The 20,898-nt window shown below is 38.0% G+C and overlaps 1 protein-coding gene across 1 annotated transcript; it reads right to left on the reverse strand.

Annotated features, from left to right (window-relative positions):
* Positions 1–6,644: 6,644 nt before the first annotated feature.
* On the reverse strand, positions 6,645–19,892 carry prtfdc1a (phosphoribosyl transferase domain containing 1a). Its single transcript, XM_063483853.1, has 10 exons — positions 19,779–19,892; positions 19,546–19,634; positions 19,004–19,110; positions 18,400–18,583; positions 15,915–15,980; positions 12,465–12,482; positions 11,052–11,134; positions 10,635–10,681; positions 9,469–9,545; positions 6,645–6,851 (listed from the first exon to the last, which is right to left on the reverse strand). The coding sequence occupies exons 2-10, from the start codon at positions 19,594–19,596 to the stop codon at positions 6,804–6,806; spliced, it is 681 nt and encodes a 226-aa protein (XP_063339923.1). The 5' UTR covers positions 19,597–19,634; positions 19,779–19,892; the 3' UTR covers positions 6,645–6,803.
* Positions 19,893–20,898: the final 1,006 nt, after the last annotated feature.

Below are 20,898 nucleotides of genomic sequence, written 5' to 3' on the forward strand. Positions count from 1 at the left end.
CGACAATCTGTACATAGATTGACGAATCTCCGGACCAGCACAAAGCTCCGCCCCTCGGCCTGCCTTCCCTCTGGTGGAAACCCAATCAGGTGATCAGTTTAAATTTGGAATTTTAAAGCGGGCCAATGGAAAGCATTGTTACATAACAATTTCAGTAAAAGGTAGAAGCTGGTTCATTCTGGTTACTGGATGAAAACTACTATTCGCTACATTGTTACTATAGTATTTTATGTTACACTAAGTTTATATTCCGGTATGTACGGTATTTCTTACCCCAATCTATGAACAAAATATATTTTTTACCCATATTATTTTTTTCTAATTAATTTTCCAATTAATTTTTTAAAGCATAACATGTACACACTGAAAAATAATTTCAAAGTACTATACATACTCCTTATAGATCTTCTGATGTACTTTTTCTGATAATACTTTTTCATTTAAACTCAAAATAAATTTGAGAGCAGAAGCTTTACTCTTTGTTAGAATAGGCTTGTTACTATGTTACCACATATTCAAATACAACTTCATGTTTTAACATGGCTGAGATTGTCTTTTTAAATTCAGTAATGGAAAATTTAAATAAATAAATAAATAAATAAATAAAAGAGGGGCTTCTCAAGTGGTTTCCTAATCTTAAGTACTTTAGCATTTTATTTTTGCTTTAGTACTTTATATGTTTTGTCAATCTGCTTAGCTGAAAATTACTGAAGTACTGAACTCCTTACCCTCCCACCCCTTTTTAAATTCATCTTCCACTACTGATGACTAATGATCGGCGATCGGTGACAATGACAGGGACAACTATACATTCACAGAATAAACAGCTAGTCATTTGCTAATCAGCACTTTATTCCCATACTGTGTCAATAAGCCATTTAAGCCTTTTAAAGCCAGCAAATGAAATCACAAGAACATCATTGTAAATACTGAGGGGGGAAAAAAGCCTTGAGGGCTACACATATGCCGAGCTTCTAACTTTCAGCCGGTGAAACACATTTGCCTTTCCATTACCAACTGTAACAGCAGTGCCCTTAACTTTATTACGGTGACATGTAGGGCATGGCAGCCACATGGGGCTCCGCAGAGCATGAAAAAACAGGGATGCCCAGCTGATCCGGACAAAGACAAAGACTGACAGTGTTCTGTTTGCAGGCTACTCCAGCAGCACAATAGAAGATAGGACAATAGGACTCTTTTCACCCATACTGTGGTGAGGTTTCCCCGGTTTCAGAGAGCATCTCTATTGTCTAAAGAGCCGGTGCACCCTCATTCAGACAATGGGGAACTTTAAAATGATTCAAGTGAGACTTTTGCATTATGTGATGGTAAACACGAGGTTCATATTCATTTAATTTGTTTACTGAACCCGTGCCACATTATTCAATGCAGTTGACATCAAGTGTTATTCTGCATCAGAGACAAAACTCAGCTGGAGGTGGAGTATTTTCCCACACAAACAACCCACAATCTGCTTCTCTATGAATCACATGTGTGCATAAAAATTCTCCAGAAAACTATAAAATAAAAAATAAAACGTTTTACTGGTTTCTGTTTACGTGGGGCTTTCCCTCCACTTCAGTTACTTCAACACTGCAGACTTTGATGTGCACAACACATTAAGTGCACGCAGTTCTGTTTTTATGAATGGTGAGGACAGAGGATTTTAGATCAATGAACAAAGCTCATTGAGAGCTTGTAGAAAGTCTGCAGGCTGCTGTATTCGAGTGGGTGAAACCTCTTTCATATCTCACTGAAGCAGATAAATCTCCCCTGCATTTTTCCAGGGTTTCAAACTTTGTTTAAACATTTGAAAATACTTTCACTACAAACGCTGCAGAGTCAGACTGACTCAGACATTCAGCAGAGAGGAGATTACCAGCTCTCTCGTGGCAGCAAAATGCTTGGCTGGATTAGTACATCACATGAAGCCCAAGTTCAAAGCCCAGCAGCGTTAGGATTAGGACAGGTGGAAACGCCTCTCCAGCACAGCGTGCTGAGTGTATGTAAAACAGGTTCTCAACAACCCATGAGGCATAAACAATCTTCAGGCAAGGTTTACATTCATCAGACACGGCATATATAACTTCATTAAGGATTTTTTTAAGCTGTAGCAGAGTTTGAGAGTTTAAGAGGATGAGGATCACTCCCTACTCCAGGTTGTGTAAGTGGATCTGGCACACAGTTTGATGACTGGACGAAAGTCAGCGGCAGTCAGTCTATCAAGCACACTGGACAGCCAGTCACTGAGTGGAATACAGAAGCGGAGAGGATGTTCTTTCTATTTGTGTACCGAGACACGTCAGTAAAAGTGAAGCAGTATTTTATTAAGATCCAAATTCTGCTAATTAATATTATGCATATATATATATATATATATATATATATATATAATAAAAGGGTAGAGTAAAAAGTCCAGTACATAATAATTTATTTTAAAGCTGAATGTGCACACATAAAGAAATAACAAGATTTTTGTGGTAATTAGTGAAATTTAAAGTTTCAAACATATTTTTCTAATCAAGCTCTCAGAAACAAAAGGTTGTGCAATGATTGCATTTCACAAAATTTCTGTTCTTTATTGGTTTTTTGTTAAGCCAAAGCTGATGTGTGATAAAATGAAGACAGTGTGGCTGAGCCAAAAACTGCAATTCATCTAATGGCCACTTGACGTTGGTTTCAAAAGTGAGTCGGGCTCCACTGACTCCTGTGTTAAAATACCCAACTTTACAGCAGAAATAAACACCTTTAAAGCCTGTAATTTTAGCCGTAATTACAATTTTCTGCTCATCCATGTTCTGCCACTTATCCAGGTCCACAGGGTAGCTATCTAAAGTGGATTTATTGTTCATTAGGGAAGTTGTGTGTTTGCAGTCTGCTGGCAGTCCGGGTACAGCCCATCTACCTGAGGAGAGCTTTGTTGTTGATGGAGGCAGTGTACAACGTATGTGGAAAAAACACTCTTGAGGGCCAAGTTATGTGTCTGGTGTCACTTGCTTCCCTATTCTGGCCTACTTTTTTTTTTGTTTGTTTTTGGAGGACTATATGTGAGCATATGTTGGGTAGTGGGTGGAAATGGTGGGTGGAAATCCCTCTCCTTGCTGTCTGATTTCATAAACAACAAATTGGTTGTGGGGTAAAGGACCACAAATTACGCTTTAGCAGACATACCCAGCTAAGTCAGCCAAGACACAAGACACACCATCCTCAATAAGAAACATGTTAGGTGTGTGATCACAACTGTACAGGGTTTTTTTTATGACTTACCTGTTTAAATGTACATAATGCTTACTGCTGTGCATTATTGGCTATATGTTATTATTATCATATATAAAATGCTTTTTTGTGTGTTTAAATGTGCTAAAAATGGTACAGAGAAGCTTGTACTCTGGTTTTGGTGAGTTAAATTCTGGTATCTTATTTATTTGTCATCAAAATTAGCATATGTTTGTGTTCTTCCATTCCTTATGCAGAGCTAGTCTAACAGACTGCTGGCTGTGTATTTAACAGACATGAAATGTCAACCTCTCCTCTAATGGTAGAAGAGCCAAATAATTGCCATCAGGAAAAAAATATGCCTCATCTGCTGTGCTGGTGAGATGTAAATCTATCCAGCTGGCTGTTTCTAACTACAGGCTTCATATGTCAGATTCAGGGATGTGTGGCCATTCAAATGCACAATTCCCATTTTGTTCCTTTTGTACTGATTGCAGTTTACCTGTAGCCTACTTTCTGCGGGCGTCCCCAACCTCTGTTCCCTCGACGAAGCACTACAAAGCTGCAGCATGTGAACCCTACAAGGCTTTTTGTCCCTTCCTGCTTTCACCAAACTCTGCATGGAGGTGAAGGACAATGGCCTGCGAGTTCCCAGGGCAGCGCAGGGGGGCATTAGCGCTGGGATAAGTTAACAACTACCTCCAAGTGCTGATGTCTTATGATAAGGATACACGGCGGTACAATGGGGGTCTTTGTGGCTCAGACTGCACAGAGCTCAAAACCAGACAGCTGTGTAATTTATTTGTAAGTTTTTCCAATTTCTTATCTCACACCTCTGCAAGATTCACAAACAAGAGCTGAAATCTGACTAAATCCAGGGTTCCCCTAAATATAATAGCTAAGGTGCTGTGAAACCTGAGAGTGTTTTCTAATGCAGGAGCTGAGTGCTCCAAACCTCTCAGAACTCCTTTGTTTGCACTCATTCATATTATCCAAATAGCAACTCATTTAACAGGTCATTTAATGCGGAGAGGCCTTGTAGCTGAAGACGCATCATTACCTTTGGCTTGGAAACATGTTTTTAAAATGTGAGAAAAACACACATTTGATTTTTGAATTACTACAGAAAGATGATGAGAAAAAAATGAATTTCCTTTTAATATATTATTTCAAGCCAAGAATCACTTCACATCTTGGTGGCCTCTACATGAAACAGCGAATGCAGTCACAAGTTATCGGCATTAAGTGATGAAGACACAGACTAAGAGTAAACATAAACACACTAATTATTTCATCTTCTTTTAGCTGAGATGCTGCCACCCCGGTTTGTTTCAAGAAATCTTTTCAGATCTTTCGAATGATACCTCCGTGTATACATGCATTCCTGTTATGTGATGTGACGGCTGTTTGCAGTTTCAGGTGATTGAGAATCAAGAGCGCTTAGCCACATGATAACACTCCCCGAGTGCTTGCTATGCAGTGAAGCGTGCTCTGGTCTGTCTGTTGATACGCACAATTGACTCCCTTAGACTTAAACCTCACTATGAGTGTGTGTGTGTTTGTTTGTAGAGAAGGTTCCTCTAGACTGCAGGTATTTTAATGTGGCGAGTGTAGAGCAAGCCTTTTTCCCGGAAATCAAGAGCTCAGACAGTAAACATATATACATAATATAAATATGCAGTGATTCTTTGCAGCTCAATCACACTAACGTAAAAGGCCTCATGAGTAGGAAAAATTGATGGTTACCTGATTTTATTTTTGATGTCAGACGTCAGACATCGATTACAAGTACTCGCGTTGCCCAGATGTTGAGGGCGTTGGTTGTTCAACTTCTGGGCAACCAGTTTCAATCAGAACGTGATTACAGAGTTCGCCTGGTGAGAGACAAAGTGTCTCCATTGATTATGGTATGACTCAGACTGACTGCAATCATTCTCAGACAGAGTGGCAAAAGTTTGCAAATAATTGTTGTCTCATTTTTAAATGCAGGTGGATTCCCAACACAACAATTTGAGTCTCTTTGGTCTCTTTGCAGTAAGGGACTCGACTCATCTGGTTGCCAAATGGTTATAATTTGGTTACATTCCTTTATGAAAGCAAGGCTGCTTTGCACTTCAACTATGACTGGCTGAGGACTATTTTTTATGACTTGTTATTCTTTAGTTTTGAACTTTTGCTTTCAATTCAGGTTTGTTTCAGTTAGTTTCCCGAGTGTGTATGCTCCTTTTAGTTTAGTTTTTTTTTTTTTTTAATTTGACCAAGCTACTAAACACTAAAGCTAAGGGCATTCCCTGTATATTTTTAAATTAAAATTTACTTAATTTAAAAGGAGAGTGCTAGTGGCTTCCCATGATGCAATGTGTGTTTCTCTTTGACTTACTATGAGTTTATACACCACTCCTCATTTATTATTGTAGTTATTCATTAGTTATAATTAATCTTAGGCTCTCTCCCCTCGTGTCTTCTGTCCTGTTTCCCTTCTCTCACGCCCAACCGGTCAAGGGAGATGGCAAACCCTCTCTGAGCCTGCTTCTGTTGGAGGTTTCTTCCTGTTAAAAGGTATTTTTTTTCTTCCCACTGTTGCCAAGCGTTTGCTCATAGGGGGTCATCAATAATTGTTGGGATTTTCTCTCTATCATTGTAGGACCTTTACCTTAAAATATCAAGCACCTTGAGGTGACTTTGGTTGTGATATGGCGCTATACAAATCAAAATTAATTAAATGGTTTTAGTATTTTAGCACAAATATTCCACATTTTATGGTACTGTAATCTTTATGTGGTTAGGTAAAATATCTCATTGGTGTTGGCCACATACAGTTTCCCGCTAATGTGTTTTGGCTTGAGAGTAATGTAAATGTCAGATATGACTTAAATACAAATACACATTTATTTATAGATTAAGAAAACAAAAATTCTTTTTTCTTTTAGCTAAAGAAATTTTGTTTTAAAAGTCACTCAAGTAACGTAACACTGAAATTACAATTTTGTAGTTTCCAGCTTTCACGGCACTTTTGTCAAGGCCACGTGGACTCCCACGGGCCAATAAATTATTTTTTCTAATTAGTCAGGCTTGTGCATCTTTGCCTTACGCTCAAAGGTATTGCAACTTTTAGCAAGTGAAAGTAAAAACATCTTCTAGTGTCAAACTCTACACATACATCATCCTATATAGAGAAGGTCAAACTTACAAAGGAAAAAAAAAACCCCCACACTGACAGAAACAAGCAGATACAGCGGGGTGTGGAGATGCTGTACCCACTGTGTGCTGTGGGCGTCATCCGGGTACGAGGATGCCAACGTCCATAAGCTCTCTCCATCTGTCACCAGCGTCTTGTCCTGGTGGGTGGCTTGTCTTTCTTTTATTTAACACTTTCTTTGTTCCTGTGTGAATCTCATCAACATGCAGTGAAAGGATGAGGCAATAACTGAATTAAATGCCTTTTAATTCACACATAAAAACATTTCACAGTGTCCATCCAGCACTGAATTGTAATGAAGACCAAAAACCCCCCAAAATTGTTACAGCAATGGGAGAGAAATATGTGCTGCTGTAAAACTGAGTATAACTAATGGCTTCATGTCTTCTCATATCTTGTACTTCATCTTTCCTGTTCTGCTGAGGACACAGATATGCTGAAAGGAGAAGCGGTGATAAAAAAACCAAAAAAAACCAACAATTAGCTTTGCGATCATTTTTACAAACTTTAAATTCCATTTGCAGCATGAAACCATAAAAACCAGCAAATTTGAAAAGAGAAGAAAGTAATCTCCAAAGATATGACTCATTCATTAATCTAGCTTTGGGTGTCCTGGGGATTCAACTCATATTTCTTCTGTGGGATGAGGACAGATAAGAGGGTAAGCTTTAACTCTGTTTGATTATCAGAGCCTAACCTCTACATTCCACAGGTCACACGCCTTCAAACTTTCATAACGAATACCACCCCCCTCAAACATGGACAAGAGCCACACACACAACCATACACTACAAACAGTGCGTGCTGCACATACTGTACGTGACTGTGGGAGTCAAGCTTAGTGTTTCACATGAGTAAGAGGTAAATTCAAGGTCACGTTTCACAGATAAAAACAGCAGGGTCCATATAGATTTGAACTTATTGCTTTCAGAAAGACTTGAATTAAACTGAATTCATATCAAAAAGAAAGTGAGAATATTTACAGAGGCACAACAGCCTAAAGAAAAAAACTAATCTAAATAATCCATATGTTTTACTATATTTCCACTAAAAGTAAACAGAAATAAACTGATAGAAAAAGATTGCGCAAATGCTTGTGTAGTAATTTAAAAGAAGCAAGGAAAATACAGAGTAGTTATAAATTGTGGGTCATGTGCTGAGCTTCAGCAGAAAGAATAATGATATAAAAGCACAGGAAGAGGTAATCCTTCTCAAATTAAAACATGAAACAAAAATAAAATGCATGTACATTATTGAGTTCTGACCAGTGCTTATTTATTTTGCTTATTTCAGTACCTTAACGCATTGTTACCTACACAGGGTTTAATATTTTTTACCTTCTGTGTTAAGCACATTGCGCTTACATGTGATGAAATGTGCTAGACAAACAAAGTTGCCATTGTCTTTTTTTTTTTTTTTTTACATTAGTAACCATGTGTCCTGCTCTTAGTGGTGTAATGCCATTTGGAGGTTGGAGTTTCTAGGAATTTGAACCAAGTGGATGGGGGCTTGGAAATAAGTAGTTTATCATAGGTATAGACTAATCCAACATTAAGGGTTGTCTTCTGCTGTTTTTAAGACTGGGTTGTAGTTTGGTGACTATTAAAAATGTGCATTTAACAATGTGCAAAAGATAGATGATATTTGCTAAGTGTGAATAGTGTATGGTTTTCGATATTGAAGAGGAAGACTTTGCAGGTATAGCGCTCATTTTATGCTGTGTATTTTATGCTTGAATTAGCAGGTTGAAGCAGGATAAATGGTAATGGCAAACAAAGGAGGACAGAGAAGCCATCCTTGCCTAGAACCCCTGTGTAAAGTGAAGCACTGTGATATTAGTTCATTGGTAATAACTGCTGCCATTGGTGCTGTGCAGTCCACTCTATTCTCCAGAGGAACTTTTACTTAGCTTAAAATAAAACAGCAGTCTTCTTAATCCTAACATTTAGAAGCAGTGGATAAATCTGTGTTTTTTTGTTCAACTTAAAGCGCTTTCGAACAATTTTTCAGATTGATATTTGTGCTACAGTTTGAATCTTGACTCATAGCAACAACAACGTATGCTCACTGTACACTGTATTTGGTACCTCTTGCTAGTACTGGGTTGGACCTCTTTTGCCTTTAGAAGTGCCTTGATTCTTCATGGCACAGATTCAACAAGTTCCTGGAAACATTCCTCAGAGATTTGGGTCCGTACAGGCATGATAGCATTACACAGTTGCTGCAGAACTAGACAGCTGCACTTCCATGAGGACATTATTGCGTTCCACCAAATCCAAAACTTGGATTGAGATCTGGTGACTGTGGAGGCTACTTGAGTACAGTGAGGTCACTGTCATGTTCATGAAACAAGTTTGATGTGATTTAAACTCTATATTATGGTGATTTTATCCTGCTGAAAGGAGTCATCACAAGGTAGGTACACTGTGTCAGAAAAGAGCTGTGGGCCAAAGTGTGCCAAGAAAAAATGTTCATGTTCGAAGTCATCTAAGAACACTTTCCTCCCCATTTGGTTTGAACGGGTTGTCTTGACCATGGCTTCATGGCTAAACGCACTAAGTTGCTGCCATGTGACTGGCCAGTTAGATATTTGTTTTAACAAGCAGTTGAACTAATGTACCTCACAAAGTGGCTAATGAGTGCTGTTTGAGATCATTTTGGGGGGTTAGTACATCAAGTCTGTTGGCCACATCTTCATACAACCCAGTAAACTCACCATTTATGGTTTATCAGGAACTGGAAAAAATAGACACAATACTTCATTCATTTTTATCTTACATGTAAAAAAATCTATTATCTATATCATTCAGTGACTCCTGTCCTGGGTGATACAGACCTCCTTGTGAACACAGACAGAAACCACCTGCTCTGAGCTACTTTCCCTACATGTAAAATCTCCTCGGGCGGGGAGCATACCTGTTGGGTGAGTTTAGGTTTCAGGCAAAAGAAATGTCATCTTTGATTTACTATGTTTACTCTCCCCTCCTGTCTCTTTCATCCCTTTCTCTCAGCTCTTTAAAAGGTCACAGGCTTTGCTGGAGTGTCAGACTTACATTCAGGTCACGGAAGTATTCATTGTAGTCAAGGGCATAGCCAACAACAAACCGGTTGGGAATTTCAAATCCAACATCTGACAATGCAAACACAGACATGAATGTTAAGTATCCTGATTTGTTTAACATTAAACAAAAATTTCATGTTAGTCTTTTGAATAAACCAGGAGTGAGTGGCTGTGATATTGCACATAAGAGCTAGAAATACACATTTTGATGCCTTTATTTGAACTAATTATGAGTTGTAACAAATAAATTTCAGCTCAAATTAAAGATGACTGATAGGTGTTGATGAAGCAGTCTCACCTGAATCATCACATCTGATTAAGCGAACAAGAGAAACAAGTGACACATGTTAGGAGGAAAATCTAACACCCAGAGCTTAAACTCCAAGAAAGAAAATTTAAATGAAAAGAGAAAACTAGGTATGTGGACCTTTATGTGCTAATACTTCTGAGTACCCTGCTGTAAGCTGCTGTAAACTCTTTTTTTTTTAAATGCCAGTATCTAGAGCTGGAAAGTTAAGCTAGCCACAAGAGGCCAGTTTACAGTTCAAAGCTTGGTTCAAAAATGGTTTTTTCATTTGAGTATAAAATCCCACATAAAATGATAACTTGCTAAAGGTGGTTTTACAAGCTAAAAAAATCATGGAGTGTACTTAGTTTTAACCTACTGTTCCTGCATTTTGGCTTAGTTTTTCTATTACACATAAAGACGTGGCGTAGATCATGTATGATTGTTCATATGAGGTTGTATTTAGGTCATTTCAGAACCTGCTAAAGACTAGATCATTTTGATTATGTCCTGATATGCAAGGCTTTAGAGTTCAACACGAGTATACTTCCTTTTCCCATGACTGCAGCCAGTAGTTAATATTTGTAACCTAAAGCTATATCTTGTTTGTGTAATTTGTTCAAAAACTGACTTCCTGAACTCCAGGAGGTCACTTACTTGTGTTGTGTGGCAAGCTCCTTGAATACACACTTCTTTTGTATTTTGGGATTATTATGGGAGGAATATCAGGTCAGGACACTTCCCTAATAACGAACAATTTACTAAATTATCTAAACTTTGAAAAAAGGTGAAAAAATAAGAATAAATGAAAAAGACTGGCAAGTAGGGTACTGTGTGGGTGCTACGAAGGTTAAAACAAAGAGCATAGTTACAGTCTGTCAGACTTTCAGCCACGTTAGGGAGCCTCTTCACAAGCAGCCTGAAATACAAAATAATAATGTTAATTACCCTCAAATGTTAAATTATGTATACAATATCAAAAAGTTGACTTTTTCAGTTTAATTTCAAGACATTTATTGGTACAAAAACCATGGTGATAAGACAAAGACTTGAATATTTTTAAAAATGTACATTTTTGGAGTGTTTTCACAATCCAGAGGAAATAAACTTTCAACATGAACCATGTGTGAGAGATGTTTATCGTGTTTCTGTGACCTCGGGAATGCATAGGAGCAGCCCACAGACACGAGATAGCAGTGACTGTGGACAAGTGATATCTTCTCGTGCTCGTCACACGCTTGGCATTTCCTTTACAGGGGAAAATACAGACGACTAAAAAACTGTCTCACCCCGCGACCTTGACCATCTTGGGTTCAAAGGTCTCCACATGCTTCAGAAGGGCCTTCATGGTCTTTCCTGTGTCAACTATGGCCTGAGGGGAGGGAAGAGCAAAGGAAGAGAGGAAGAGATTTGGAGGAAAGAACGTGGGATATATGAGAGTAAAAAAAAGATCAAGATACAGTACTATGCAAAAGTCTTGAGCCACAACTGATTTCTTTATAATTTGCTTTCCAGGAGGAGGCAGGTTTTTTTGTACTTTTAAAGTTTTTCAGGCTTTATGAAGGTCTTTTAAAGTTTGCCTTTGGACATTGGCTGGTTTTCATGTGTTCAGTCCTTGCACCCGTCCATCAGAGGAATTCTGAGACAATTTATGAGCAGCCTGTCACAAAAACACTTTTCACTATGAAAAATGCCAAAGATAATGCAATTGAGGTGTTTCCCAAAGAACTCTTAGGAGGACACCAAACTGATAAGTGGACAAAAGAAGAAGCAGGTCTCAAAAAGCTATATACAGCAGATGGACAGAATCTGAAAGTCATGTCATTAAGAATTAGGAAGAAAATCCAGCAAAGACTTGACACAAGACCTTAGAGATCCATGTGACCCTTCAGTTGATCCATGCGTTTGTTAAAAACTCGTCAGAAATGGTCTCGGTCAAATGGGGAACACTAGCCTCAATATTATAAAAGCAGTGTGGGGTCTTTGAATAGCTTCCCGAAGCCTGGAGAAATATTCCTGAAGACTACTTAAAGAAATGAAAAGAAAGCTTGCTCAAGAGAGTTCAGACTGCGTTGAAGAATGAAAAAAGCAAAAAACAAATATTGACTTTCAAGCTTGTTAGAACTGTACAAAGACTGTTTTTGTGTTATATACTGTATTTTTATTTATGCTTACACACATCTCAATAAATTTCTGCACCTATTTCCCATTTTCCCAGAAATATAAAAAGGAATGAGGGGTTGCTCAAGACTTTTGCACAGATATTGATCAACTGAAATAGGTAAATGCATTGATGAGCGATTAATGAATGAATGAGTGGCATCTGAGAGAAGATTTCCAGTTACTTAAAACTTTTCTGTTACATTCATTTAAGAGCTAAAACATCGTATAACTGAGAAAGATTACATTGAGCTTGAGCAGCTGTTCATTGTTTTGCATCTGAAGCTATCAGAGCATGCTTTTTATCCTGCATGGCCCATGTAACTATGTTCTTATGTGTGTCTGAATTGAGTCCAGAAACCTTCACAACTGGAACATGATCCCAAAGAGGAACAGAATGAATTTTTTCCCCCTGCGTTGACATAAACCACAACAACGACAACGACTTTTCAAAAGTAAATGGTGTCTCAAAGGGGGCAGAAATGGTGCTAATTGAAAGGATTTATCCCGACAAAAATAGAAAAATATACACACACACTCACCTCAACAATGAGCACACTCTTGGTAACATGTGAAAAAAAAAGAAAGAAAAAGATTAGAGAACGGTCACCTTTGAATTTAATACTGTTCAAGCAAAACAAAAATAAAGGCGGTGTTGTGTCTTTGAATTTCTTAGAGATGGTATCTATAGCAGCGATGTTGGCAGTATCTTTAGCGCCTGAACAAAAACACAGACGACTCATTCTCTTCTCCTCAGTAATGAACATCTGTGTCTACAGTGAGCAAAAGTCACTTCGGAGCTGCACACTTTCAAATGAATTCTTGTTTCCTTGGCTGGGTGTATGGGACTCTTTGTGAGAGCAGTGGAGAGTATCTATGGTTTTGGGGAGAGTGATCGCAGAGAATGCGGGCGCATGGCCAGTGTTCCCAGTCTACACCTGAACACTCTTGCATAACGCTTAATAGGAACAAGTAAAGAACACAAGAACTACAGCACAACAAACCTGTCTTACTGCCTGCTGCAAACTATGGAGCCAGTTGGACAACAAATATGCACTGGCAATTATTTCACTGTGTATGGCATCACTTGCTGGGATTTTATGGTTCTCCTAGGATCTCTAAATGAGATGTTTTGACTTGTTTTTGTAATTACATTTTTGGGAACCTTGGGAATCACTTGTAATGTTTACCAAGTTAAAGCTGGTAAACATTAGAAAGTTTTTCTTTTTTTTGGGGGCGGGGGGGGGGGGGGGGGGACAAAACATGTCAGAAACCTGCTAATTGAGATTTTTGCTTTTACTACAGTGAGGAATGCATTCAGTACAATGTAAAAAAACCCTGTAATATAAAGGTATTTTACTGTGTATTTTACAATTTTGTACTGTTCTTCTAGAATATCATTAAATTTACATAAATAGACTGTGATTTTACATTTCAAATGTAAATTAACGTAAAATCACTGTAAATGTAATAAAACATAATTTTCTTGTTTTTTAAATGTATTTGTCTGTACATATGCATATTTAGATTGTTAAAATACATTCACAAATGTATCATAATTTCACAAATATTTGTCCGTTATTTGAAAGATTGAACTGTTAAATTCAAATGTAATGCTATGGAAAAATATATAAAATGATTCTTATAAACTTTTTTACATCAAATAATAATTATTATTATTGTTATTTAGGGCGATCGTGGCTCAAGAGTTGGCAGTTCGCCTTATAATCAGAAGGTTGCCGGTTCGAGCCCCGGCTCGGACACTCTCGGTCGTTGTGTCCTTGGGCAAGACACTTCACCTACCACCTACTGGTGATGGCCAGAGGGGAATTATAAAATGGAATTGTAAAGTGCTTTGAGGGTCTCAAAGAGCGCTATGTGAATGCAATCCATTATTATTTAAACCTACTGTTAACTGTATATTTCTGTACATTTAAGTATTTTTATTCATATTGCCACATTCATTGACCTTGTTTATAGGTAATTTCATTGTTTAATCACATTAAAATGTTCCTAATTTAATGTTTAAAAGCACTTGAAAAAGGCAAAATCCCATGTAAAATTAGGGCAACAAACTGTATTGTCATTACTGAAAATAACTGTATTTTCATGAGAAAGTTATTTTCTGTTATTTTCTGGTATTATTTTGGCACCCCAGCTGCCGGAATATTACTGTTTTTTTAAGATGTTTTTTTTACGGTGTACATGGCCAGTTGGGACAAACAAGGCTTTCAGGTCATCCAACTTTTAACGTTTTGTGATTCAAGTGATCTAAGAGGGAACTAGTTGTCTGCACCTCCTCAAGTCTCTGTTTTCAGGCTTTTGAAAATCCAACCCAGTTGTGTCAAACATACGGCCCGTGGACCAGAACTGGCCGTGCAAAGATTCCAATTTTGCCCACTGGATGGCTTTGGAAAATGTGAAAGAGGGCATACACTTTTGAACTTTTAAGGTATTTTTATTTTTTCTAGCTTTTACTACTGATTGACACCACATCCTTGGGTATTCATACTACACCTAAGTAATTAAGTAATGGATAAACAATTAAATAACAGAAAAATTCCCGATTTTCACTACTGACTATAGAAATTCCTGCTTTTTTTAAACAATGTTCACAAGAGGACATTTTCTGTGAATTAACAGAAACTTTCTGTTCTATAATTACATGATCATGTGGGCAGTGAGCTACCTGGATATAGGATTTTTCCCCCTTTTTTATCATTTTACTAATTTTTTAAAATGAATCATGCCGAAAGATTTACAACAGCAGAATTTTGTTTTGAAAAACTGAGATATGCTGTTGAAATTGTGCCTTTTGTTATATTAAGATATCTCAGGGATTAAATGTGTGACAGAAAGATGTATTTCACTTGTCTGATCCACTTAAGATCAAACTGAGCTGTATGTGACTCACGATAAAAAAATTAGTTTGACATCCCCGATTTAACCTGAAGGAGGAGAGCTATATTTTCCTGATTTAGACCCACTGCAATTTTACCTGTCTTAGTTTACTCTTTAAATATTGTAACACCTTTTAATTACCACTAGAAGGAATAAATGTTAATTTATCACTGAAATAGTGACCCGGTGATGGCGCTAGAGGAAAATTCAGAAACTTAATTGGTTGTGAGTCATCCTGTGCACCAAACTTTGTGCAGATTCCCCCTGTGATGCGAATCAGAGTAGTAGTAGTATCATTAATATGGTCATCTCAGGCACAGCTCTGTGTTCATGTCACCTCACAGATCAACATAACATTTACATCACTGAGCTGACATTATGCTGGCATCATCACAAAGAAACTCATACTCGAATTGGAACTGAGCCTCAGAAACATTTCGCTCAGGAAATGATGATGACTGATGATTAGTTTTGTTGATAATGTATGAGACTTGTGGGAGGCTTGTGTGTAACATTTCCGTCCAGAGGAAGAATTATGACAAGAGCACCAACATTTTTTTTTCCAAATGATTCATGCTTTCTGTGTAAGGTGCCTGTCAGATTTTCTGTTTTTATTCCCTCTGACCTTCTTAACCGAAGTGAAAATACATTGTAGCTAAAGCACATTTTGACAGCTAACTTTAAAGAATTCAACATCAGTGTTTTTTTTACTCCAGGGTAATTCCTCACAATGCCACAGACTGTCCTTACAGGCTCCTCAGTCCTCCCTGCCAGGGATTAGCAGGGACAAACAGTCAATAAATCTGCCTTCTTCATTTGCCTGAAATCTCTGATTCATGGCCAGCCTGGAGACTGTAGGACGATATGGTGAGCAAGCCTCAAAAGTCAGAGCATAACGGTGTGGTCTTGTCTAAGACTAAGTTTAACAAATGTAACTGTGTGACTTTGATCATTTGGGAAAAAATTTCTACCTAAAGACAGATTAACTGACAGCTCCCTCTTGAGGCTAGGGTAGTTTCTTTTAAAACAGCATGTAAAAATATCCTTATCCCATGTCATTATCTTGACCTTGCTTAATTACAAACACACACCTTTCCACGCAGAAAAGACAGATCTCGGCATCCTATGATGTGCAGGTCCTCTGTTGATTGGTCATTCTGGTGAGAAGATGAAAAGAGGGCAGTTAATTTTTTATTTTGGAACCCAGCAATTGTAATGTTTGCCCTTTTTGTTACTCCATGGTTTCTGTTAATTACAATAAATTGCCTTTAACTGTGATTTACAGTCAGGGATATGTGGAGCAACCTCAGTTAACTGCATTGGTTTTCAAAATTTGTTTTTGCTCAAGCCACACCAAAGTTCAATCCAAAATTTCAAGGCACACCCATTCTCATAATTGCAGAAAATGGCCTCTAAGTCATCTGGAATATCAGCAGTTCTTCATTTGCTGCTGTTGTCAGATGAAGGAACTTGCAGGAATACAGATCCTTACATCTGCAATAAACTCCACTTGTATAGAACTTGCATCCATCTTGTTATGAGACACTTTTTTGGTGTCTGAGTGTGTGAATGAGTGTATCTTAATAACTCCTCTCAGCAAATGATACACTTGGGCAGAAGGCTGTCCAGGTGAAGCGTAGCTTTTGCAGTAGTTTCTTTTGACAGTTTCTTTTGCTGGGTTTTCTCCACTGTTTATCCATTACTTAATACAGTGATTATTTGACTTCAATAACCAGGGCCTCTAATCAGGGAATTTCATGTGTTCTAATATAGTGCATCTAAATTACATTTGTTACTTTTTGTACAGTGACAACACAAATGCTTAGTTGACACAAAATCTAAGGCACACCATTTGGGAACCACTGTGTTAAAGAAGCGAACAGATCCTGACAGGCGGTCAGAAAATATAAAAATTTAGAAGCTATAGATGCATCACTCGGATAAGAGCAGCAGTGACGTGGACAAAATCCTGGCCTGGGGCAGGTCACATGTCTCCATCATGAGCTGCGAGATTGACTAACAACATTATCACTCAAACACACAGTCCTACAGTGCAGTAACAGCAACCGCTACCCCACGCCATGTTGTTGACATGAAAATACAATGATCAGAAATCAGATGAACTTTAATATAAGACTATACTTTTGTATGGTCTCTTAACTTGTCATCATATCTTTTCAGATTTAAGTTTGATTTCTGCCAGTTTTGTACTTTTGTCTTAATTTTCTGTAGCCTTCACAGAGTTAAATAAAGCTCTAGTAAGTTGAACTTATTTTGGTATTATTTAAATAACTCATTCAACCTTGCCCTAAGAAAAATAAAAACCTTCTTTTCTTAATATCGTGGAACATCACAGCATCGCTAGGCTGTCCTCGCTGCTTTAACCTCCACGAAAGCCAGTGAATCCTCCCCCGTGCTCAAAAGGGACTAAAAAAATGTGACCACATGTAGAGAAAAACAAATCACATCCTTTCAGATGTGCTGCTTGCCAAAACACACCACAATAAAACAAGTGACTTTGCCGACAGTTGATATAATTGTTACCACTGCTGTGTCGTTCCACAGTTTATGCATTCCAGGTGTTGGACTCCATCATGACATGAGCAGTTTTTCTTGGCAGCAACAGCTGCACCAATTAGCAGACTGCTATTTTCATGACCTGAGCTATGCAGTCACTCCACAATGAGTGGTCCTTGAGTTGCCCTGTGTGAATGTTTCACATTAAACATGAACAACAGTGACATCTGGTGGCTCTGGCTAAAATCTGTGTTGAAAGCAGGGCTTCAGCAAAAATTGTGGTCATTATCATTTAAGATTTTGTTTCACTTTTATTTATTTAAGGTTAAAATAACAAAAAAGCACAGTAAAATGCATGTCCCACTTCCTGATAGGAGATTGGAATCCTCACATTGCTTGCTTCGTCTGTTTACACAACATATTCAGTCAATTGACTGATATAAAACTGCAAAGGAAGTCCTCCCAGGTGGAAAGCTAGAACCAAGAATATTTCACTAATATTTGAGCTGGAGTGTATAAGAAGGAGAAAAATGGGACGATGTGATTAAAGCATGTAATATGTTGTAATGTTTTGACATTTGCCATGTGTTCATTAGTTTGCAAATCCTCAGTTTACCTACTGCTATGTTGTTTTTCAGCCAGAAGTGACCAATCTGGATGAAATGATGGAGTTCCAAGTTATCAGCCCACAGTGGCAAACTTGGTTAACAAGGTGCATCCATAGACTTTATGGGTTCATTGCACAGACAGAGATGTCTTGTAATTTGTGATAGTAGCATATGGCTAAAATACTACACCTTTACTCATTTACAGATTTCTTGCCACGTGATTTGGCAGATAATTACTCCAATAGGCACCTACACCTCAATTAAAATTAAGAGGTCCAGTTCTGAGACTTGACGGAGAGCTTAAAGCTACGTGAAACATTCCTAACTTAAAGCATTAATTAAATGTAAAAATCTAACAGCGCACCTGTCACACCACAGGGTGGAGATGCTGGGCAAAATGCCCTTTGAGGCAATTTATGAAAGTTTTTTCATAGATTGCTGCACTACCCACCAGGTAGCTCTTCAGACGGATGAACTCTACTCGGGTCTCCAGGTACTTGTTGGAGTTCCGGCCGAGAATCTTGATGAACTCCACCAGATCTGCACAGAATTTGTAGCCTCCCTTCAGAACACACAGGACCATTATGTTGTCATCCCGAAAGTCATCCATGATGTAGTGGGCCAGGCGTTCTGTCCTGCAAGAGCAAATCAAATCATACTACTAATGAGAACACTCAGAGATCACAACCCCCTCCTAAGGGCAAGAGCCCTTTGATGTTTCATGCCTTTTAGTTTGATGTTTTATGCTGTCAGCATTGTTAATATAGAAATCTAGGATAGCATATAATGTTTTCGTGTCATTGTAAAGTAACATAATGTTGTATTGGGAAAATAATGAGCTCAAACAAAGATTGTCCTCCTTTGACCTGTGATGTTGAACGCTACATTCTAAAATAGTGTATTTTATTTTCTTTACTCATACGATTGGAGCAGAAGTGGCTGAAATCTTTTGTTGTCAATAAGCTGTAAAAACGTGACATTTTAACATATATTCACGCAGCGTGTGATTTTATGAAATTTTATGACATCATTGTGATGTTGTAGGCCTTTCTTACCTATTCATGATTACCCCATGTGGAATGTAAACACTTTCGATGTCATCATGGTAGTGCTCAGGGTAGGTGAACAGGTCCAGACTGTAGCCTGGCCAATCATCTTTTATCTAGGACAGACAAATTATTGTCAGGACCGATTATTGGCAGTATAAACATATACTGGGAAGATACAAAAATACATACATACATATGCTACAATCATTATAGTGTGATGATGTTTGTTTTAATCAATTATTTATATTTATTTAATTTACATTACTATAAAATTGCTTTGCTTTTTCATTTTAGTTTCATTTAGTTGACTTGTGTGTCTTGATAAACAAAAAACTTTGGAAGTTATATATATATTTTCTTAAATCTCTGAATTTTAAAAAAAACAACTAAAATTGAAAGCAGACAGTTGTCTTTACTGCTTTGTTTATTACAAAACCACAAAAGATATTAAGTAGCAAAAAGGAAAATAATAGCCTCTAATAGCCGAAAAAGTAACTACCAAACACTACTTTAGCACTATAGATGTTTAAACGTGGTGTTAAACATACCACAATTCTTCTTTTTATCCCTTCATTGTCCATCTGTAGCAGTGCTGACATTGTGGCACAACTTATAGACGAATCCACGTGAAAGTGACCTTAAGTGGAAACACACAAAAACAGCTTACTTCCTTCTGAACAAGACAAAAGTGGTAACATGTAGAGAAACATTTCTCCAAATACGAACTTCACTAACATCCAGAGCAACATCTCTAATCTGTTGTTAACAAATCATCACTTACTGTTACTGTTGCCTTCTTTTCAGCGCCCACTCACAAAGCAGAGAGGGAAAATAGGAAGGTGAGGCATCCAGACGAGTCCCGGCCAGGCTCATGGGCCGTGCGATCACGCTTGAGTCATTTGTGCAAAAGGAAAGCGTTGTTTTGGTTGTGGAGATTTACATGGATAATCAGCTTCATGTGATGCTGGGCTGGCTCGTGGCCGCATCGCAGGCCACCGCGGACGGGGGAAGGGGGAAAGAAATCTAACAACAAATGATTCAGTTTGTAAGCAGTAAATTTTACTCAGTTTTCTGAGGGATTATACTTTTTAAGGAACACAAGAAGGAATTAGTTGTCATTTAATAAGTGCTTAAATTTTTAGCTCTGGATTTATGTATTCACAGGAGGAGAAAAGAAGAGCTAGACTTGAAAATCCACTTGAATGAAGGGCTGCTCAGTTACAGCAAAAATTGTAATTGCAATTACTTCGGTCGATATTGAGATCACTGTGATTTTCCCAAAGTAATGCGATTACTTTGGGAAAATAGTGGGTAATTCATCAGAAAAAAACAAAATGAGAAATATGACCTGAAGTAAACACAGCCACACCCTTGTGGGGGAGTGAATTTGGGATTTTATGGAGGACACTTGTAAATGAGAGCTAAGGGGCTGAGATCATGTTGTTCTAATACTTATTGAAAGCCAACATCCATTCATTTTCTTAACTCCTTATCCAATTTAGTGTTGTGAAAAGGCTGGACCTGCTGTTATAAAGTTAAATTTGGGGTGCACCTTGAACAGCTTGCCAATCCATCAAAAGGCTAACAGGAAGAGACAGATCACCATTCAAATGAAGGCCAAATTTCATTTAACAAGCATGTCATTGGACTGTGGGAGGAAGCTGGAGAACCGAAGAAAACCCACACAGAAAGGCACCAAGTGACTGATAGATTTAAACTCGAGACCTCCTTGCTATGAAAAAACTGTTCTAGCCACTCCACTGCTGTGCTGCCCAGGAGCCAAAATTGTAACTGAAATAAAAACTTCAGTTAACAGCACAGTCCTGCACAAGTGTCAGCTCAAGTCTGAAAAACAAATCAGAAAGTCTGAGGAAAATTTTAGTACATGACTTGCCAAGTTT

The sequence above is a fragment of the Pelmatolapia mariae genome, linkage group LG9, assembly GCF_036321145.2.
Source record: "Pelmatolapia mariae isolate MD_Pm_ZW linkage group LG9, Pm_UMD_F_2, whole genome shotgun sequence".
Lineage (NCBI taxonomy): Eukaryota > Metazoa > Chordata > Actinopteri > Cichliformes > Cichlidae > Pelmatolapia > Pelmatolapia mariae.